At 38.9% G+C, this 21,448-nt stretch overlaps 4 protein-coding genes across 6 annotated transcripts in view; 1 reads left to right on the top strand and 3 right to left on the bottom strand.

Annotated features, from left to right (window-relative positions):
• The window catches only part of LOC134815899 (cilia- and flagella-associated protein 53-like), an 889,273-nt gene that overhangs the window by 765,678 nt on the left and 102,147 nt on the right, over positions 1-21,448 (top strand). The window contains exon 1 of one of the 2 annotated variants that reach the window (XM_063824501.1): positions 11,409-11,440. The exons of the other annotated variant lie outside the window; for it this stretch is intronic. The gene's annotated coding sequence lies outside the window, so the exon portion shown is untranslated. Of the gene's footprint in view, positions 1-11,408; positions 11,441-21,448 lie in introns of those variants that run through there. 2 annotated transcript variants of the gene reach the window in all.
• LOC134815887 (coiled-coil domain-containing protein 180-like) lies at positions 21-11,773 on the bottom strand. 2 transcript variants are annotated; one of them, XM_063824477.1, is made up of 5 exons: positions 11,638-11,773; positions 6,278-6,427; positions 5,822-5,992; positions 1,140-4,901; positions 21-170 (listed from the first exon to the last, which is right to left on the bottom strand). In XM_063824477.1, exons 1-5 carry the CDS (start codon positions 11,734-11,736, stop codon positions 39-41), a joined length of 4,314 nt encoding a protein of 1,437 aa, XP_063680547.1. In that variant the 5' UTR covers positions 11,737-11,773; the 3' UTR covers positions 21-38. The 2 variants fall into 2 exon arrangements, with proteins under 2 accessions (XP_063680547.1, XP_063680548.1); XM_063824478.1 differs by lacking the exon at positions 21-170 and having other exon boundaries at positions 822-4,901.
• LOC134815026 (ciliary-associated calcium-binding coiled-coil protein 1-like) lies at positions 12,343-15,431 on the bottom strand. Its single transcript, XM_063823468.1, has 2 exons — positions 15,246-15,431; positions 12,343-13,402 (listed from the first exon to the last, which is right to left on the bottom strand). Exons 1-2 carry the CDS (start codon positions 15,422-15,424, stop codon positions 12,652-12,654), a joined length of 930 nt encoding a protein of 309 aa, XP_063679538.1. The 5' UTR covers positions 15,425-15,431; the 3' UTR covers positions 12,343-12,651.
• LOC134815270 (cilia- and flagella-associated protein 299-like) lies at positions 16,685-18,876 on the bottom strand. The gene is made up of 2 exons (XM_063823782.1): positions 18,795-18,876; positions 16,685-17,525 (listed from the first exon to the last, which is right to left on the bottom strand). The coding sequence occupies exons 1-2, from the start codon at positions 18,873-18,875 to the stop codon at positions 16,896-16,898; spliced, it is 711 nt and encodes a 236-aa protein (XP_063679852.1). The 5' UTR covers position 18,876; the 3' UTR covers positions 16,685-16,895.

The following is a 21,448-nucleotide window of genomic DNA, read 5'->3' as shown; positions in this document are numbered from 1 at the left end:
TTCAAATATAAATTTTCTGGTTATGCTTAAATCATTTTCTAGTGTCTCATAAAATCGCTGAAGCCAGGATAAAGAGAAAATCTGTGATTTATGGTTTGGCGAGATGAGTGATCCGGATCGTTGTGGAATCTTTGAAAGAATTCGATGAATTGGATGCAGTACTGATCACTCTGAAAAAAAAAACAAACAATTCAGATAAACGAAAAATCAACATTGGATTTTAAATTTATGTATGCACAATTTCGCCAAATTCTTGGTAATTTATGTCTGTGAATAAGTTATAAAAGCAGCGACCCTAGCATTTCAAAAAGCGAAAAAACTTAATAATAAATTACAGTTTGTGTTAAATATGGAATCAGTAGAAAACGATCTGAAACTGAAAAACCACCCTCTGTCCGCAATTAAATATCTGAATTCAAATTACCTATATCAACAAACCTAAGATGAGAAGTACGGAGTAGACACACTTCTAAATTCGACGATATCATACGATATTTCATACGTACTTTTAAATTTGTATTGAAAAGTAGGTACAGTCCAAAAAATGTGTGTAAAACCTGTGTATGAGTCTTGAATATCTATATATATATACAATAATACATATAATAGATATACATATATGTAACATACGACTTAGTATAGTATGAACGTCGATCTTTTCAAAAACGGACTTAAATTATTCTATCCTAATTTTTTTATTACCTTGAATATTGATTCTCACCTAATTATTACCGGAAAACTATTAATTACCTTCAAAATTTCAAACTATCGCGTCGACACTTGACAATTTCATATTACAAAAAAAAATTGTATAGAATTTTGAGCGAAAAGTACGTGGCACTTTACAATTTAGCGTACGGATACGTAAATTTATCCCCCGTACTTCTCATCTTAGCGAAAAACCCTGAACTAAAGAAAGAAGACGGTCCATCCCACGCAGTATCTAAATAAAGAAAACCTAGTACCTACCATGTTAAATCTAAAGCTGCTTCATGTAAATAGAAGATTTTTTCCCTGAACCCTAGTCTTTTTGACCAAAAACACGTCAGAAAACACAAACTTCTACCGATGTAGCTCAAATAACGGGCTCGAATAACAGGAGACTAAGAAATGTTGTTAGGTTTATACAAGTTACGTACGTGTTGAACGGAAGACAGCCACTGTCTCTTCCACTTTTCTTCGCTGGAAGTCCACTTTGCGGACAAAGATTCAATTTCCTCCATAACCAGCCCAAAACGCTCCTTATACTCACCACAAACTCTGTTCATTGAACTAAGCGCTTCCTCGTGCACCGGAGTAAACTTGCCCGTTTTAAAGTTTTCAGATTTAGAGGAAGCTGTTCGATCCACCGCTATGTCGGCTAATCTTAAAAGTTTTATCTGTTGTCCTTCTCTACTGAGACCTGGCAAAGAGGTCTGGTCGCCCTGCTTGGCTCTAAGCTCCCGTTTCAGGAGAACCGTGGTAGGCAGCTTCTCTTCAGCAACTGTTCCAAGGATGACATCATCTGTTGTTATCAGCTGGTCAAACAGGTTCATGAGCCGCTCTGTGCAATAATTTATAGACTCTATGAAATTTTGTGCGATGGAACGTTCAGTGTTGGTCAGTTCGTTGTAGTACTCATAAAGAACATCGCCCGATTCCAAAGCCCTACCTTCCTCTCTTCTACACAGATTATTCATATCTATTTCTCTATTTGGATGTCCTAAAATAGGTTTCAACTGAACTTTATTGGTCTCTCGTAGATCAGCTATTTTTGCTCTGTTTTGGTCAAACTGATGTTTTATGACAGACGTCTTCTGGGATACCTCAGTGACATATTTCTCCAGTATTTCGTCGTAAAGTAGCGGTGGAATCTCCATGTGCAACTGAAGGACATCAGTCAGTATGCTCCTCAGATCCTGAATACACTTGTTGTAAAACTCCTGAGTTTGGACGTAGTAATTATTCAACCGCTTGTTTAGCTCCTCCATGCACCCCTCCAGAGTCTCAGCAATACCCGTTCTAAGGGGAGGACCTTGGTACTGCGTGTAGTACGCTTCGCTAGAAATAAACAGCGCTCCCTGGGTCTCCTGGAGAATCTTCTTGATAATAGGCATGAATGACTGCGCGTCTGTCAGAACCACAGACATCATGGATGATCGAGAAGAGGCAGAGCCGAGTCTTTTGGTCCGCTCTGATGTCTCAACCCGACTTTTGCCTCGTTTGGACATTGGTTTCGGATTTTCCTGTTTCGCTATAAACCACTGATAAAGAGACTCCGTTACGATAGGTTTTCTCTTGTCAATGGTTACTGACTCAGAGTCCATCGAAGGAGAGCTGTATTTTCTGGACATCGTGAGGATATTCTTAGTCAGGTTAACGACACTTTGGAAATCGTGCGTAGACTCTCGAGACATTTGAAAATCAGGGTGATCTGGATTTATCTGAACAGATGTTTTAGTAGCAGGTTTAGCACAGTCTAGATACATGATTCTCTGCTGGAACAAGTTGTACATATCGGGAATCGCAGAAAGTACTTCTTCCGGTTTTACAGTCGGTTTGTCAGGATGAGGTCTGGCACAGCTGTCGATCAGTTTTCTTAGACTTTCTATCTTTGTTTTCAACTTCTTGGACATCATATTGCAGGCGGCAACCTCCGTCTTGATCTTCACCTGACAATTTGACATCCAGCTGTTCACTTTCTCCAGGAATGCCACGTCGAGAATGTGCATCTTCAGTCTCGCTTCAAAGCTGCTTGTCATCTCAACTGCGGCATCGAGACATTTGGACTCCATTCCATCAAGTTCGGTAAGAATAAACGTTTCACAGTTGTCAATCTTGAGGTTACATTTCTCAAGTTTCTTCCGGAACGTTTCGATTTCGTCCGGTCCAAAATTGCCACCTTCAGCGAAGGGTTTGAAAGCCAAACCAAAGTGCTGGTTACTCTCCCTCAAATCGTTTAGTTTCATCTCCATTTTATTTCTGAAAGACGACAGCTCCAACTTTATCACATTCATATGGCCTTCATACGCAGTAGTAACTTTATTTTGTAAGGTCTGTAAATGAGCAGTTTTCTCAAGAGTGGGAAGCGTCTTTTCACAATCCTCCACAAGTTGTTTAAATTTCTTTCCCTTCACATCATGCTCCATGCCGAGCTTCTTGAACTCGCTTCTCAAGGTGCTTATTTCCAGCGTAATTCCTGCTCCATGTTGCTTAACTCTTTCATCGTGGTTCTTCAGTTCGTTCAGTCTCACGTTGTAAATGTCCAACTTCATTCTAGTGACCCTGGGTTTGTGGATGTGATGTCGCAGTTCAACTTCGCTTTTCAGCTCACTCAACTTCTCCCCTACGGTTTGATCAGAATGTTGAGCGACCTCGTGAGTTAGTAGGTCAAGATGCTCCAAGTAGACAATAGTCAGGCCCTCTTCTAATACTTTGAACCTTTCATCAGAGTATGACGGTGGTTGTTGAGGTGCTGCCGCCGAGACTTCTGTCATGAACGCGATATCAACTCCACCCTTCTCAGTCGACTCGTGTGGAGCTTGATCGACAATTCCACCGATGGAAGCATTGTCAGATCCTAGTCCTTCCTCTCCATCTTCCACTTTGGTATCTTCTTCCGTGTAGCAACTTAAATGTTTCCTTATCTGCATCGAATAGTTGAGTAGCTCATTTGAGATCATATCAGGATATGTCTTGATAACATCGGCCATATCTCGTTTGAAATTGGTGTAAGCAGCAGCAATCTCCTCCAGAGCTTCTGTCGCTTTATCCAGATGTTTCTTCAACTCAAAATCATTGGTGTCCTGTCTCATTCTGTCCATCTCCATGTCTAAAGAGCTCTCTAACCGTTGATTGATTTCGTCGTGTTTTCGTCGACATTTCCTCACCAAGGCTGATAGTTCGCTATTCTTATCAGTCACTCTCGAGCAATACTCGGTCCAAATATTAGCGGCACCGTTTTGGAAGTCATAGAGCAAATGAAGGTTTGATTTGAACTTTGCAGCTTCATCTGAAAACTTTTCCTCCAACCGAAGAATCTTCTCTCTGTGTTTTGTGCCCCACACAGCGATCAGCGGCATCAGATCAGAAAACTTTAGATCTTGAGCTTCAGAATCAGAACAAACTCCCTCTTCTTGAAGCGTTTCCAACATTCTGTCAGCAACTGTTTCACAATCTAGCAAAACTTTGTCTCCCACAGCAGCTAGCTTAGCAACGTATTTCCGGTGCGTGTTTTCCAAGGTGAGGCTAAGCTCACACACCTCTTCATACCAGCGCAACACTGTTTTACAAGTAAACGAGGGAGGTTTCATCTCTCTGACACTTTGCAGCTTGTTAAACCTCCGTTCTACCAATCCGTTAAGCTCGCACTTCATCATCTCTGATATTGACTCAATATCCGGACAATCAGTGATGGCGGGAGTGTACATGAAGGTAGTGAATTTATCAGTGGTTTGGTGAGTATGGAGGTCTCGCCAGGTGGCTAACCTCTCTTCCCATCGCACCCTGTACTGTCTTAACCTGACCACGTTCTCCAGCTGTATCTGAGAAATCATGTTGGAGTAGTGTTTGTAGTTTGTTAGTAGCAGTTGGTTGGATGTGTAGACTTCCAGGTCCATCAGTAAGTTGATTGCGCCCGTATTCAAATACGCGATATCGTGGAACGAAGCGCTGTAGTGCTTGAAAAGTTCTGATATTTGGTCCTTTCTCTGGGACTCTGTTTCGTTAAGTTGCTCTCTAAGATCTGTGATTTTGTTGCTACGTTTTTGGAGGAGAGTAACGACGTCTTCCCACAGGACTTGGAGTCTTTTTAGAGGATATGTGAAGAGAATATTGTCGTTTTCTATCCCAGAAAACAGGATATGTATCTCTGATAGTATCCAACTTATCTGTTCTTTAGTACTGTCTAGTTCGTTCGCTACCTGATAATAACAAAGCTACATTTTTCTTGGGTTGGACACGTCGGTAAACACATATATTTTGGTACCTCGTGAATTTGTTTAGCATTCGCATTTTCGAAACAATTCGAGGAGCGCTCAAAATGTTTTTGCGTAATAAGGCGAAGTTTTCACATGTATGACATAGCTGCTGGAGATAAACAAGTACACAAAATTGCATAAAAATCCGACCTTGAGCTTGTGAGATATTGTGCGTCAAAGTTTGAGGTTTACTATTAGTAAAACTTAGACTTAATATTGCTCTCCTGAACATAGGGTGTTCCTCGGATGAATACTTAAATAACTCATATAACAGAATTTTGAATTTTGCCTTTGTTCTTGATATATGAGGTTAACTATAACCCAATTTCATTAAAAATTACACTTTTTTAGAAAGTTAGCCTCATATTTCAAGGAAAAAGGCAAAAGGCAAAATTCAAAATTCTGTTACATAAGTTTTTTGGGAAATAGCCGAAGGAACACTTGTGCAAAGTCGCAGGTCCTGGGTGTGGCCAGTCTTTTCCAAAAGTTGAGGTTTACCCTATGTTTAGGAGAGCAATTTTAGGTTTAAGTTTCACTATTTATAACAAGTAAACCTCAAACTTTGGCGAGCAATATCTCAGGAACGCAAGGTCGGAGTTTGATACAGGTTTTTCTTCTTGTTCGTCTCCAGCAGCTCTGTCACATTATGTGAAAACTGAAAAATATGTGTTTAACTTTACCCTCCTCAGGCCTTAATATATATTTTTTGGTAATTTTTAAAGGTATCGAGTTATAATGTTTTGTCTGGAATTTTAAATTAATACCTACAAGAACCTCTCAAAAGGAATTCGAATAATTGATTGAACAAAAGATAACTAAGTTACAATCGGATTAAGGCTGAAATCAGCTCTTTCAAGGCTGACCTGAGGTTCGACAGCTTTATTCAAATGGCCCAGTTCCTCGTGTAAGTCTTCCAGAGCATTCTTATGCCGTTGTCTTCTACTCTCTGTTATACGCTCAATTATGTCACTCTTCTTTGTCTCTTTACCTTGTCCAGTTACGAGGTACAGGTTATCCTCCAAACGTTCAACCTCCTGGAATGATAGCTTATATTACTAGATTGCCACAATTGCGTTCATCTTTTGGTTGATCAGTCTGAGTCTATGATTTTGAATTTTGTAGTGTAGTGTTTGTTATCTGTAACTTTCATTGAAAAATGAGACGCAACCTAACTGCATAATGTGCACATGTAGTCAGGCTTTAGAATTTCGAGAGAATTTTCTTGAAGTTCCAGTTCTACTAGTATTCGTAGTCTTAAAATAGCGAGGGAGTATAAACTTTAAAGGCTGACGGTCGTGCTTGCCAGCACTGTGATTCACCTTGCTGGCGTAAAAGGGTTCATCTTCTGCCATTTCATAATGACCACTGTCAAGTGCATGTTTTATAGCAGTGGGATTACCAGCTGGCCAGCCTTCAGTCTTCTCTGTTGTTTTCACGAGCGGTATCTTCCCTGATCTAACTGATGTCACCTAGGCAAATACAAATATTGTTAAGTTATCAACTGCAAAAGTATCGTAACTTAGTAACTTGTTAGTCTCTATTAAAAACTTTTATTCCGACATAGCAGTTGACCAACAAACTAGGACCTGTGACCAAATTTTTGAGGGGGTCCCGGACCCCAAACGCCCACCGGTGCCTGCGGTGCAGCTGCACCCATATTTGTCCCAAATCACCTTAACATGCCCAAAACCCAGATTTTAGGTGTTCTACCTGTAGCTAGTGGTCCCTTGAACTCGTATACCTTACTCGGGAATATTATAGCGGGTTAATTTATGACTGGGAAAATTAATGACCGGGAAAAATATGGCGGACTTTCCCAAAACCCGCCAAATTATCCCGGTCATGTATTTACCGGTGGCCGACCTTTCAAGTTTTTTTTCAGAGGTCAACAAATTTTCAACCGAAATTTCTGTTTTTGTTACTTGTTAAAGAAGTTATTTCAATTTACAGTTATTGATATTACTCAGAAATAGAAAAAAAAGACACGTCTATTTAAAGGAAAATAAATCTAAGCAATAATAAGTCAAATCTTCATTAAAGCGTATTCTCATTCTCATTATCGCTAATGTCCCCTCCATTATCATTATTGATATCCCCCTGCTGCTGATCGTCAAATTCGAAGTTGTATTGTTGTCTTAACAAGACTTTCATTTTGTCCGCTAATGGGGCTACTGCTCTGAAGGTCAGCCGGAGCTTAATTTCCTGCCCACCGCTTGGTAATGGTATTGGGGAACGTCTTGGCTTTGCATCTTCAACTGCTCCAGTAATCTGAATCAATCCACCGTGGACCATGAAATAGTGGCACAGTTTACTCACTTCTAGCGGGATGTGGCCACAAGTTGGCCTGAAATCTGATTTCTATAACCAAATCTATAACCAAATTTCTATAACCAAATTGTGATTTTTATACCGAAATTATGGTAGCAACCGCCAATAAAGTTACAGCCCTCCATCCACTGCTTCAAAAGTCTTCTCTAGCACATATGAGACTTCAGGTAAAATATGATGATCACCACCCCCTTGGAACCCCATAATCTGAGTTTTTATGACTGGTAAAATTTTTGACCGGGAAAAATATGGCGGAATCTTCCAAAACCCACCACTTTATCCCGGTTATAATATTCCCGAGTAAGGTATAGATTTTCATCCAGATTAGACAAAAATGACTGAGTCAAAAAACATATGCCCATAGACGGCCCCAACGTTTAGACGGCCCCAACGTTAATGTGGCTCTTGCTATGTGTTGGTTCAGCCGAATTAATTATTATATAATCAAGTTTATTTTTCTCGTTAGTTGTCATCCGGCCAAACATTAAGCAACTTATATTGCAGTACCATTTACCATTTAGTATATCAAAATATGTCATTGTATTTTTGCATGGCTGAAATGTAACGCTTGATTTATATATATAATGATTAATTGAATTTTCAAATAAAAAAAAATAGGTATACGCACCAAATTTGAATAATATTTTTTAATGAAACCAACTTTATATGAAAGGTAAGCCCAAACTTACATTCTCTGAGATATATAATAGCTTGATATTTATAGAAATGTGGAAACTAAGGCTAAAAGACCACTAAAAATGAAGAAAACTGTCCATATAATGCAGGCCAAATACACGCGGCACGTGTATTTTAATGTATAATTATACAGTAAGCTCAATTTTTACGTGACACATGTAGTGAATTTATGTGTATAAGACAATTTCGCCTCAGGAATTTTCATTTTTCAAAATTTTCCTATGAAATTTTTAGGTTATGTTTGAAATCGTCTTTTATAGTTATGCCAAGTCCTTATCAAAAATCAAATCTTCAATTAGCATGCTGTTCAACAAACGTGATGAAATAATCACTGATCCTAAGTCAATGGCAGATCTTCTACAAGAGCAATTTAGCTCTGTTTTCAGTGATCCAGATTGTCCCGATGTTCAAGATCCCCAGTTCATGGCAGCAGATATAACGCAACCACTAACTGACGAAGATTTTGTTATTTCTGATGAAGACATCATATCGGCTATTTCTGCAATCTCACCCGATTCGGGTTGTGGACCAGATGGAGTGCCAGTTTGTCTTCTCAAGACATGTGCTCAAGAACTGTGCCAACCCATTAAACTTATCTGGACGGAATCATACACCCTGGGTCTTGTACCCAAATTCTATAAGGAGACACACATTTCTCCTCTCTACAAAAAGGGAAACCGGGCACATGCAGTGAACTACCGTCCCGTTGCCCTCACCTCACACATCATCAAGATCTATGAGCGCATTCTACGGAGCACCATGGTCAAGTACTTAGATGAAAATGAAATTTTGTGTGATAATCAACATGGATTTCGTTCGGGAAGGAGCTGTTTGACTCAGCTTCTTAGCCACTTCGACGACATTATGAGTGGCCTTTTGAGTGGGTCAGATACTGATGCAATATATCTAGACTTTGCGAAGGCCTTCGACAAGGTGGATCATCGTCTTCTCATTGATAAATTGCAAAAGTATGGATTTAACGGAAGGATTCTTAAGTGGCTGGAGTCGTTTCTGTCGGACCGTCATCAACATGTTGTTCTGAACGGGGTGTCTTCCTTCGCAGCCTTGGTTATCAGTGGAGTCCCCCAAGGAACCGTTCTTGGACCCCTCCTTTTTAAGCTCTTCATAAATGACATGAAGCTTTGTGTTACTGGTTCAATTATAAGATTCTTTGCTGATGACACCCGTATACTGAAGCACATATATACAGAACAGGATGTTATCGTTCTTCAGCAAGATCTCGACCATGTCATTGCATGGGCCAAACGTAATAACATGGTTTTACATGAGGATAAGTTTGAGCTCCTAGTTCACCGGGGGAATCCTAATGAGAGTCTGTATGAGCTGCCTTTTGTATGTCAAACACAAACATACAAGGTGTCAGGCGGTAATATGCTCTATCCTACAGACCAAGTTAAGGATCTTGGAGTTATAGTGTCTTCTGATATGTCGTGGTCACATCATGTCAGTTCTATGGCATCTCGAGCTAGAAAAGTGGCAGCCTGGGTGCTCAGTGCGTTCAAGTGCAGAAATAGAATAACAATGTTGACACTTTACAAGTCACTTATCCGAAGTCATTTAGAGTACTGCTGCCCTCTGTGGAATACCAGTAAAATCTCAGACATCCAACAGATTGAAGGAGTACAGCGTACTTTCACCTCAAGGATTTGGGGTGTTCAACATCTTGACTATTGGCAGCGGCTCAAAGCACTAAATCTAATGTCGATGCAAAGGAGGAGAGAGCGTTATGTTATCATCCACATGTGGAAAATCTTACATCAACGCTGCCCAAATGACCTTGGGATTCTTTTTTCTACTCCATCAAGACACGGAATCAAGGCCACCATTCCAAGTCTCAGCAAGAGCAGTACTCAACGTCAACAGTCATTGTATGATGGTTCATTTGCAGTAATGGGGCCACGTTTATGGAACACCATTCCATCAGATCTTCACCTCATTGAAGACCCACTGCTGTTCAAAGCAAAACTATCAGCATTTCTTAAACCGTTTCCAGATAACCCACCTGTGAGCAATTACAGCTGCCCTAATGGAAATTCTTTGCTGGACTGGAGTATGAATAAGGCAGCAGCGATGCTGCAAGGGCGGTCGAACTTTTCGATGACCCAGTAGAGGAATCTACGAATCTCTCCAAAGTATCCAAAGTAAGTAAGTCTCAGGGCCTTATCTTTTGCCCCAGATTTTTGAGTTAGGCCTGGGTTAATTTTTTAAAGGCCTAACTCATCAAGAATTGCGCCCGTTTTTTTCGTTGTGGTGGACGCTAGATTTCCGTTCACTAAAAGCTCAGTTAACTTCATAATCATTATATTATGCTTATAAATTGTGTTTATAATTATGGTACATTGTTATTATATTCATATTTTAGGCTGTAACCTTATTAGTCCAATGATATAAACTTAGCATGCCTCGGTTGCAGCATCGCGTCACTTATAGGTGCATATAGGGCCCGATGTAATTGCTATGACCAGTTTACTGGTCAACTGGTGTTTCGGTGTCCCTAATTTTGTTTACATTCGGTCACTTGTCAAGGCATGTAAGGTCATTCGGCGAATTTTCTTTGAAATAAAATGATGTATTAGTAAACATTTTGAATGTTTAGATTTTTAGACTCGATTTTCAGGGCGCACGATTGAAAATCGCTCGCGCAATACAATTACACATGAGCACTGACCTTTGACCGGCAATAATTTCGGCTAGGAACAATATTTTTCCATGGGACCAAAAGTAGCAGATAGATATCACTCCCCTCTATTAGAAACAACTATAAAATCAATTTCGAGAGAAATTTCATAAAGACCCCCCCTGCCCCCTTAAAATACACGTGCCGCATGTATTTGGCCTGCATATATGGGCAGTTTTCTCCATTTTTAGTGGTCTTAGTGGCCTTAGTTTCCACATTTATATAAATATTAAGCTATATAATATTATCTCAGAGAATGTAAGTTTGGGCTTACCTTTCATATAAAGTTGGTTTCATTCAAAAATATTGATATTTGACCAATTTTTCAATTTATGGGCCAAAATCAATCAAATTTGGTGCCTATACCCAAATATGGGCCTATGGTTTTTGGCTCATAACTCAGTCATTTTTTGTCCAATCTGGATGAAAATCCATATACGTGTTCAGGGAGAAACAAATCTGGGTTTTGGGCATGTTAAGGTGATTTGGCCTATTTGGGCACAAATATGGGCACGGCTGCACCGCAGGCACCGGTGGGCGGTTGGGGTCCGGGACCCCCTCAAAAGTTTGGTCACATGTCCTAGTTAGTTGGTCAACTGCTCATGCTAGTGCTATACAGTCAGAATCAAGTTTCACAAAAATTTCAGGCTGAACCCTTAAAAAACCTTGCAAAAGATATTTTACTTATTTTGCTGCTCCACTGATAAATCATAATGATGTTTTAATACTTTCAACACTACTATATAACAAATAATTTGAGTGACAGGATGGATTACTGATTAAGTGGGTCCCAATCCCCACCGACCATTTTTCTTTGTGTCATGCCTATGTTCCTGAATACTTCATCATCTCCTTTTTATAACAACCACGGTGTCTTTATTGACTAAGCGCATAATGATGATTTATCAGTAGAGCAGCAAAATAAGGAAAAAAGAAAAAAATCTAATAGCATCTTACCTTTTTTGGCTTGACAAGGGTGTTCATGAACTTGACCTCTGCATCTGCCCGGAATTCTGGCCGGAGTTTTAGTTCCGGTAAAGAAGCCGTCTCAACCATTCTCTCTGGCCTCTATCATGCTATAAAATCTAATAAAGAATAAGTAAAACTTTTGAAATAGTGAGGATGGGATGTTAAGTAATGCAAATGGATTTGGATTAAAAACGTATCTATCACAATTGTTTTGAAACGATTATAGGAAAAATAATTATAACCCCAATCTGAATCAGTCTATCTAGTTATCTTTGAAACGACAACTGAACCCAATTTTCACTTGAAATTACTTAACATAACAGTTGAACAGGTTTCTAAAACCTGGTTTTTTGACGATGTTTCGTAATTGTCTCAAAATTTAGCCTACAGAATCTCGTCTAAATGATTTTCAGAACATATCCTGAAAGTTTCAGGGTGATTGCTTAAAGAATGTAGAATAACATAGATTTTAAGACTCGATTTCGTACAAGCGATCAAAGTTCGCTCACGCAATACAATAACACATTGTAAGCGCTGACCTTTGACCAGCGATAACTTCGACCAGGAACAATATTTTGTTCGTTAAGGCCCCTTAATCTGATTGGGATTTGGGTGCCCTATTAGTATTAACTGTGTGGGAACTAGGTTCAGTTGTCGGTCGCCCAAAAGGGCTAAAACAATAAAAGTAACACATATCAAAAGTTAAACCATACGTAAAGATCACATTTTCACAGGAAATTCTCAAATTGAAATCTGATTTCATAAAATTCGTAATTCTCAGAATGTTCAGAATAGTACTGAACCAGAAAATATTTCCCTCGTTTCTCATAATTTACCATAATTCGTAACATGTCAAGCAAACGCATTCCCCACATTTTTATTGTTGAAGTACATATTTTGGGAGTTGGGAAAATGCCTCACTCTTTTTTAAACTCCTTAGACCCACAGCGAAATCAACGACCCAAATCGAATCAACGACAGCTACAGTCAAATATAAAATCTTCAATCTAGAGCCTTCTTGACCTTGTTCAACCTGTTCACATACTGATTTTCCTTCTCGGTACACTTATTCTTCATGTCTTTTGTAAACTTGTCCATTATGTCGTTGCCAACTGTATCGAGAACAGTCTGAACGTTAGCCATTGAGATAAGAGGGTTAGGTTGTTCGACCTGCTCTTCAGTTCCCAGCTCACCCTCCTCACCCGCTACCTCCTCCTCTGAGCGAGGTGATTCTGGAGGGGAAGCGTTCAGATACGACTCAATATCGTGTTCCGATATAGCTTCTGCAAGTGGGGGTGGATCGAAGGACCCTTGTGGTGGACAGGTGTGGACAATTTTCTCCAGACTAATGATATTTTGATCTTGTTCTTGAAGCATACTAAAGCGGTACAGTTTGAAATGTTGGAAAACTCCCATTGAGAAGTATTTTGATATCTTGCTGACTTGGTCTGGGTTGAAAAAATTAAACTTCATGCCTGGTGTGAACTCCTTCTGGCATGTTAACAGCAGGGAAGTTTCTAGAACAAGAGCCATCAGCTCCTTACCCTCAAGAACCATGTTTAGGATATGTTGATAGAGTGTAACGATAGCCCCTGCTTGGTCCTCTAAGAAATGCTGCTGTTGAGCAAAATGTAAGACTAAGAGGTATAGGTCTGCTTTGATACTATTCTTTAAGTTAACGTGGGTGTTTGGGGATGGTATGAGGGTGTTAAGTTTAGAGAGCATCTCAGTTGGTGTGCACGACAACAACTCCCTGTTGGAAATGTTATGTTAGGTTATTAAATTAAACAATCATTATTTACCCACGAATTTCCATCGATTCGTTTGTTAGCATATGTTTTCAGTTTTCACATTATATATATTATATATGTGACAGAGCTGCTCATGCCGGAGATGTACATTGTACAAATAGGAAAAAACCGCATAAAAATCCGACCTTGCATTCCTTGCGCGCCAAAGTTTGAGGTTTACCTGTAATTACAAGTCAAACTTAAATTGAAATTTGCTCTCCTGAAAATCAGATTAACCTCAACTTTTGAAACAGACTTTGAAATTTCGCCTCTGTTTATGAACTATGAAGTTAACTTTCTAAAAAAGTGTAATTTTCGATGAATTTGGGTAAATTCAACCTCATGTTACAAGAAAAAAGGTAAAATTCTGTAACATATTGATTTTTGGTATTCGCCAAAGGAATATCAGCTGTGCCAAGTTTCAGGTCCTGGGAGTGGCTAGTCTTTTCCAATAGTTCAGAAGACAAATGTTAAGTTTCAGTTTTACAAGTATAGTATTTTTACAGGTATTTACAGTATAGTTACAGTATAGTTATGGGACTTTTTGTGAATAAATTCGTAACAAATGTTTCTCTGTGGGAATGTGCTGTCCATAGTTCCAGAAACCATGCCAAAAAGTGGTTAGACTGAAACTGATGGAAAACTAATGTTTTCCAGGCGCCTATACGCCCCAACCTTAAATGTCATAACTCGATTTTGGAAGTCAATGAGACCTCGATAGTGGGTGGCAAAGGACCACAGTTGTCATATTATGGCAGACGTACGATGTCTTTTAAAGTGATTTAACAATCATCTTCCTCAATCTATCTAAACCCTAGTAATTATATATTGTTTCACGAGTGAATATTTATGTAAACTTTTAGCTTTGTAATTTTAATTTTAGTTACCTCAGTTGTCTCAGATGATATCATGGTTTTGTATCATGATTGAAACATTTGTCTGACTCAACCGGTCGTTTCAATTTGCATGTTTGTATATATATATATATATATATATAGCCATACTGATGAGTCCTAATAGGACGAAACACTGTGTCTATGGATAAATTGGTTCGATTGGTAATTGTATTGCTCGAGCGATCAGAATTTTAAGATAGGCCTTAGAAACTTTTATTCAATTTTGAAAATCTTGGACCTCGTTTTTTGACGATTTTTCCAGGTCCAAGATTTTCAAAATTTAATAACAAATTTCCTAATGCCTTAGATCTTAAAATTCTGATAGACCAGAATCTTCTAAATGGTCCTTAGAACACATCCTGAAAGTTTCAATAGATTTTTAGACTCGATTTTCAGGGCGCGCGATTGAAAATAGCTCGCGCAATACAATTACTCATGAGCGCTGACCTTTGACCGGCAATAACTTCGGGTAGAATCAATATTTTTCCATGCGACCAAAAGCAACAGATAGATATAACTCCCCTCTATCAGAAACAACTATAAAATCAATTTCGAGCAGGATGGTCATAATTATAGACAAATTCATTCACAGAATTCTTATTCTTACCCTAACTAGTAATTAAAAATAAACCTCAAACTTTAGCGCATAATATCTCAGGAACGCAAGGTCGAATTTTGATGCAGTTTTCTCTACTAGATTTTCGTCTAGTAGCTCTGGAAAAACTGAAAAAATCCGTCTTCCACATTTTTTGAGCAATCACCCAAAAACACATATCACTCCGGTATCAGATATAACTTTAAACTCAATTTCGAGAGAATTTTCATGAAGACCTCGACCCCCTCCCCTCTAATACATAAGATCACACATGTGTCAATCTATAGACTTATTAATTCTCCCTGCATAACTAACGTGATCTGGTCTTTGTTGAAGATTTCCCAGGGAAGAACATTCTCGATCGCTTCTGGCTCTGGCTCGACGTCTGGTGTTTGAGGTTCAGCCTTGCTCTGTGACCTCTGTCTCTCTGCTTTCAGACTATTCGAACTCGGACTTCGTTGTGTCTTGGATCGTGGTCTTTTACTATCCCCCATTTTGCTAAGATTAAAATTAGGGGTATTTACTGTTGATTTGATGATTTTAGCAACAAAGATATTTTCAAAAAAATGTTTCATCATTATAGTTGGTTCGTGCATGACACTCTTAGAGAGAGGGAGTACAAGCTAATTATGGCTCTCTGCACTATTGCCAGGAACTCAAAGCGGTACAACTGGAGACATGATAATTAGAGAGAGGGAGTACAACATCAAGCTAATTATGGCTCTCTGCACTATTGCCAGGAACTCAAAGCGGTACAACTGGAGACATGATAATTGATAACGTTCTGTGAGCTCTACTGGAACAAGTTGGGCGGATCAAAAGGGGTACTGGGGTAGCTTAAAACATGTTTTGTGCTCGCAATATTTAGCTGAAGGTCAGTGGGATCATTTAGTTAGCCTCAACATTATGCAATAGAGCTGCTCGAGATGAAAAGGTACGAAAAAACCGCATCAAAATTTCAAGTTAACCTCATATCTCAAGGACAAAGAAAAATATCAAAATTCTGTACATAAGGATTTTGGGTAAGGGGTCGTTCACATATTACGTTATCATTTTTGGAACATTTTTACCCCCCCCCCCCCCCTCCATAATCAGTTTACACATTGCTTTTGTGTCAAAAATAAAATTACACTAGAGTAATCATTTGGAAACCTCCCCCCCCCCCCCTCAGCTGATTACGTAATATTTGAACAACCCCTAATAGCCTGAGGAGGAAACTTAAAGAGGAAAACCTTAAAGAGGAAAACCTATTTAAGTTTAAGTTGTACATGTAATTACAGGTAAAACTCAAACTTTGGCACGAAATATCTCAGCAAACATGTTTTAAGCTACACCTGGAATGGAATAGCAAGTACAGGGTACTTCAAACCAAGAGTTAAAGAAGAAACTGCATTTGAAAGACATAGAGTTGAAGGTGTGTTTTGATATTCTCTCGACTATTCGACTATTCTAACGGATGTTTTTACGTGCTGTAAGTGTACAGTGAACAGCAAACAGTGAACAGCAAACAGCAAACAGTGACGAGTGCACAGTGACGAGTGCACAGTGAATACTGTTCACAGTACAAGCAACTGTTCTGGAATACTTCCAAGCAGTCGAATTTCTTTCTAGCATGTATACAGATGGGTGCCGCGCATAAGAAAAAGCACGAAATAATCTGAACACACTCCTCCTTTCCCGAAAAATCAATGCACGAACCAACTAGAATATTCCTACCATGATAATAAATGAATTTTTACAAGACAATCAAATCATTAAAATATAAAAATTTCTTTCGTATCACAATTATTACAACGAATTACAGATGAATCGGCCAGCATAAATATTTTTAAAACTTTGACCAAGAGCCATCTTGCAGCTCAAACCATTTCATTGGTTAGCAAGTGTACATTTCATGACGGTAAAGACAAGGAATTCATGCCAATAAGGTCTCATAAAACCGATAAAGAATTGAATAGAAACACTTCACGTTTTCCGTCGGGTGATATGATCGTAGATAACAACCTGAATATATTGTCCCTGACTATCTATAGGAACCCGAGATGAGTTGTCACCAGGCCGGGCAGCTTTAGGATCAACATTGACGATCTTTCTATCTCTCTTGTTTTTGAAGAGAAGCCCTGAGGCGTTATCAGCGATGACTTGATAGTTGGGAGTCGCATTTGATGTACTCTTTTGGGTTTCCCAGTTGTAAAAACTGAGGTCGGTAAGTTTTGGGAGGACTCTTTTCTTTCCTGTGAAGTACGGCTCGAAATCCTCTGTTTTTAGGCGATGAGCAAAGTCAATATACCCTGATATCTCTTGACCTTTAGCGTTCTTATCTCTGATAAAAATAATAGACGTCATCTTTCCTGTTTTGTTGGCTTCCTCTCTTTGTGCTAAAGCTTCCAAGAAAGGATAATTCTCAAGATTTTTATTAGCACTCGCTAGGGTTTTCTTTTGGCTCCGTTTCGAGAGCCTGCTTGCCTCAGCTAGCTGTTTGCGTGCTTCGAATTCCTCCCGCTTCAGAACTTCACCACTTCCCCGGTATCCTAGTTCAACAAGTTGACGAGCTAGTTCTTCGTCCTCCAGATAATACAAATCCATGGAGGTAATCTGGAAATTTAGTAATAACAATATCAACTTTACAGAAATTTGGTGAAATATAATTATTTATTGTTAATATCCTTATTCCTTAAATATACAATTTTAAGGCGTTAGTGCCGATCCGGTTAGGGGCCATCTACTTAGGACGTCCGGCAATAGGGAGGGGTGGTTTTTGAATTTCGGACAAATCCGGACAAGGGGAGGGGGGGGGGTGGTTTCTGAAAATCTGGACGTCCGGAAATTTTGGCAGAATTAACGAAAAAAGTCCCATTTATTTTAACTCTTTGACACTAATTACTCTGTAAGTTTAGATCCCTGTATTTTAAACGAAAATTCGATTCTCAGAGCATGAGCAGCTCATGAGAGCCGAGACACAACTCGCATATTCTACTACTGCCTTAAAACTTATTCGATTGGATGGCTACTTAAGTATAACTTATAGTACTTGTGCTAAACTTGTTCGACACCAAATGTATTATTGTCTATTTTAAGTAACTACATGTACGTTATTAACAATGAATTTGAGTTGGTTTTATTTGTACTCTTAAAAGTAGCTGGAAATCCGGACGTCCGAGAATCCTTCCGAAAAACTGATATCTTTAAGTTATTGTTTATCTCTGATTGACTAATGGATTTTCCGTCAACAGTAGACATTATCTGTTTTAATCCTCTCTGTTTTGTTGTTGACCTAAGAAATGGACGTTCAAAATGTCTAGCTTCTTTTTTGCTAACAACTGTGGACGCACATAGGATTTAAACTAGATCGGTAGCAAATTTCCTAATGATCACTGTAAACATGAAGAATTCGTTGTAACTTTGTATGAAAAGCATTAATAGACATCTAGTGATTTTGTTACATGTGGGGGGTTCAGTGTTCACTACACTTTTTTACACTACACTTTTGCCTTTTTTGGTGTATGGTGTATTAAAAAGTGTAGTAAAAAAGGTACACTAAATTACACTTTCTTACACTTCTTTACATCTTAAATTACACTTAACCAAATTATTTTCTCAAAATCTTCTTTTTTCCTAATATTTTCCCATCAGTCTTCACGTAGTACATTTCCAAAGGAAAAACATACCTTTGGTGAGAAAAAATGTCACTTTTTTACACTTTTAAGGCATTTTTAGGCTATTTTACACTACACTTTGTTACAGTACACTTTTGCCTTTTTTTATGTATGGTGTAAAAAAGTTTAGATAACCAGAACCCCCTCCGCTCCCCCCGTTTAATCCGAAAATATAGATTATTTGAACTTATATATATATAATATGTACCTGTGAGTTAAGAAAGTCCTCATAGGTTGGGAATTCAGCAAAAGAGTCGCCCCCTGCCGGCACTTCAAGGGCTGTGTCCATCCTACCTATAGAGGGTTAGATGTGATGCAACGGTCTGTCAACTGGAAATATAAATAAAACTAGTTATCAAGATTCAATCACAGAAATATCTTTAAGATCACCAGAAGAGCTTGTGCCTTGTTTTAAAATGTATCAACTTGAGTAAAATTCACGACTAATTTTTCGAAGATCATTAAAATCATCAAAGAAACTCAAAAATCAAGAATATTAAAAGCAACAGATTTCTGATTATGATTAAATAAGAGATAGAGTTTACTCTTGGAATTTGTTAATTTACCTCTAATTTTCGGCATCACATAAAATACTAAAATTTAAATCATCCAACACAACCCAATTAAGATGAAAGTGATTTACTAAGGTCTGACGACAAGAGTGTTCATGACGTTACAAACTTCACTCTCAGTAAGCTCAAGTTCTTCAACAATCTGTTGAGCCCGGTTTTGTTCCGCTTCACTCAGCTCCTCACATTCCTGGACAGTTTGCTGCACCTTCTCTGCAGCACGGAACACTGCCACCAGCTCCTTATACCACTGATCAGCTACAACCTCCTGAAGGATCTTGTTGTTGCGATCTGTGTAGGACTCTAGATGGAGATCAGGGATCGTTCGAACTTTGTTCATTAGCTTGACGACTGAACCTGGTTTTGAAATCACTGATATGTTACTGGCTAAGGATACCGTTGGTTGAACGTATGGTTCACAATGGAGTTTCTTTGGTAATAGCTTTTGTTTTGAAGTTTTATTACACGAAATTGGTACATTCTGCGGAATGTAATGATCAGCTAGATTATCAAAAATTCGTTCAAACAGCAATTTTCCATGGGGTTCAAGTTCAGATTCAACTGATTCGAGACAATTCATCTTATTCTGAGCAATTCCAACAATAATTCTATGGCCGACACAGTTTTTTGTGGTTTGCAGGGCTGACCATATCAAGTGAGCAGCACTTTTTCTGAGAGAGTGCTTTTTGACATGAATATGAAGACGAGTTAAAGCTTGCTGGAGGGCGTATTGAACAGCCGGACCAAAAGCCTCAGTAGTGTTCAAAGCAACGAGGTCCAGCAATCCGTATCCTAGCACTGGAGCACTGTCAACTCTGACTGACGTCATTTCACCAGCCTGTATTGCACTTTTCTGGATTTCACTTGTTTCCCCATCGATTGCAGTGTGAACCAAAAGACTGATAAATTCGGATGCTGTGACCCAGTCCCAACTTTGAAAACTTGACTTACATATGCCAGAGTTTTCAGTATTATCTGAGCCAGAAATTGGGAGATTGCCGGTTGCTGCTGCTTGTATGATTTGTAGAGCAAGGTAGTTCTTACAGCAAACAACCGTCATCAATTTAAATGTTAAAACCGTGTTAAGATGGTCCTCAGTTCCTAAGAGTGTTAGTGTGGTTAATAAGGCGCTGAGTGATGTACTCGGATCTGACCCGTTCCTCACACTCTGATAAAAGTCCAAACCATACATCAAACCGTCACTGGTGAAATTTTTCTTCAGAAGGCAATCCGGTTCATTTTTGCTGGGGTAAATTTCCGATAACACAGTCTTAATGGATTCGAGAAGACGCAATAAGAGTTCCCCGTCAGGATACTTTGAGTATACTTTCCGTACAAAGTCGAGGTTCTCAACATGCCAACTCAAATCTGACAGAAATGAGTCGCACCCCTGCAAATTGTGCAGCAATGCATGGTTGTAGACTCTCCAAAAACAAAGCTCGGAGATGTTGTATGTAAGTATTTGAGTGTTTGACCACGCAGTCTCAGGAATAGGGTTACCCAATTCTTTGATCCATTCAATAACAGTTTCACAGACTAAGAACAAGCTGGGGATATTATCAACGCTTGGAGGTGCCGTAAGCAGAGATGCAAACAATACTTTCAAAACTTCGTCACGAAAATGACCTTTACATCTTGCAAGCAACGTCAATTCTACCCATGAACGTGGAATGTGGACATGTCTTCCAGATCCACCTGATAAAAGGCCAGCTCTTCGTTTAACTCTTTGAAGGAGCTGAGATGCTTTGACATCAAACTTCGACCTTTCAAAAAGGTCGGCCCGATTGTAAGATAAGATAAAATCGTGAGAAATTTCACATGGAATGGGTTTTCTTATGTTATTGGTAGGAGTTGGTGGTGCAGAAATCCGCTCTAAGAGATTTTGGCGATGATTGTGAGATATAATACCAAATTTGTGCTGAAGTTGAATTTTGTCCACAGGCATGGTTGATAAACCCAGGTTTAGTGTATCGATCTTAAACAAAGTGGTGTAGAATCAGCAATATCAGATGACTTAAACACGAGGAACCGTAAACAACTTGCAAATTTATAGACAAATCAAATGTAACACTACTTCTAACAATCAACAAGTTTTACTGATAGAATTTGACAGATCAATTCCTATTTGAAATCGAGAACACACAATGAAAGATTATAGTAAGTTACTTAGGAACGCTATGGAAACCCTCCGCAAAATTTTATCTGCGCTAAATTTTGCGAAAATGGTCTTGGAATGTGCGCGGCGCAAACAAATTAACCAATAAAACTACAAATCGGTAGTAGTAGTTTTATT

The sequence above is a fragment of the Bolinopsis microptera genome, chromosome 5 (genome assembly GCF_026151205.1).
Source record: "Bolinopsis microptera isolate Bmic1 chromosome 5, MBARI_Bmic_1.0, whole genome shotgun sequence".
NCBI lineage: Eukaryota > Metazoa > Ctenophora > Tentaculata > Lobata > Bolinopsidae > Bolinopsis > Bolinopsis microptera.
This window is presented reverse-complemented; position numbering and strand designations above follow the sequence as displayed.

Coding starts and splice junctions, on each gene's coding strand:
- LOC134815887 (XM_063824477.1), bottom strand. CDS start 11,736: ATGGTTGAGACGGCTTCTTTACCGGAACTAAAACTCCGGCCAGAATTC. Junction 6,428..11,637: donor CCCTTGTCAAGCCAAAAAAG/GTAAGATGCTAT, acceptor GTATTTGCCTAG/GTGACATCAGTTAGATCAGG. Junction 4,902..5,821: donor ATAAAGCTGTCGAACCTCAG/GTCAGCCTTGAA, acceptor TGTTATTATCAG/GTAGCGAACGAACTAGACAG.
- LOC134815026 (XM_063823468.1), bottom strand. CDS start 15,424: ATGGGGGATAGTAAAAGACCACGATCCAAGACACAACGAAGTCCGAGT. Junction 13,403..15,245: donor TTCAACAAAGACCAGATCAC/GTTAGTTATGCA, acceptor CATTTCCAACAG/GGAGTTGTTGTCGTGCACAC.
- LOC134815270 (XM_063823782.1), bottom strand. CDS start 18,875: ATGGACACAGCCCTTGAAGTGCCGGCAGGGGGCGACTCTTTTGCTGAA. Junction 17,526..18,794: donor AGGACTTTCTTAACTCACAG/GTACATATTATA, acceptor CTAAATTTCCAG/ATTACCTCCATGGATTTGTA.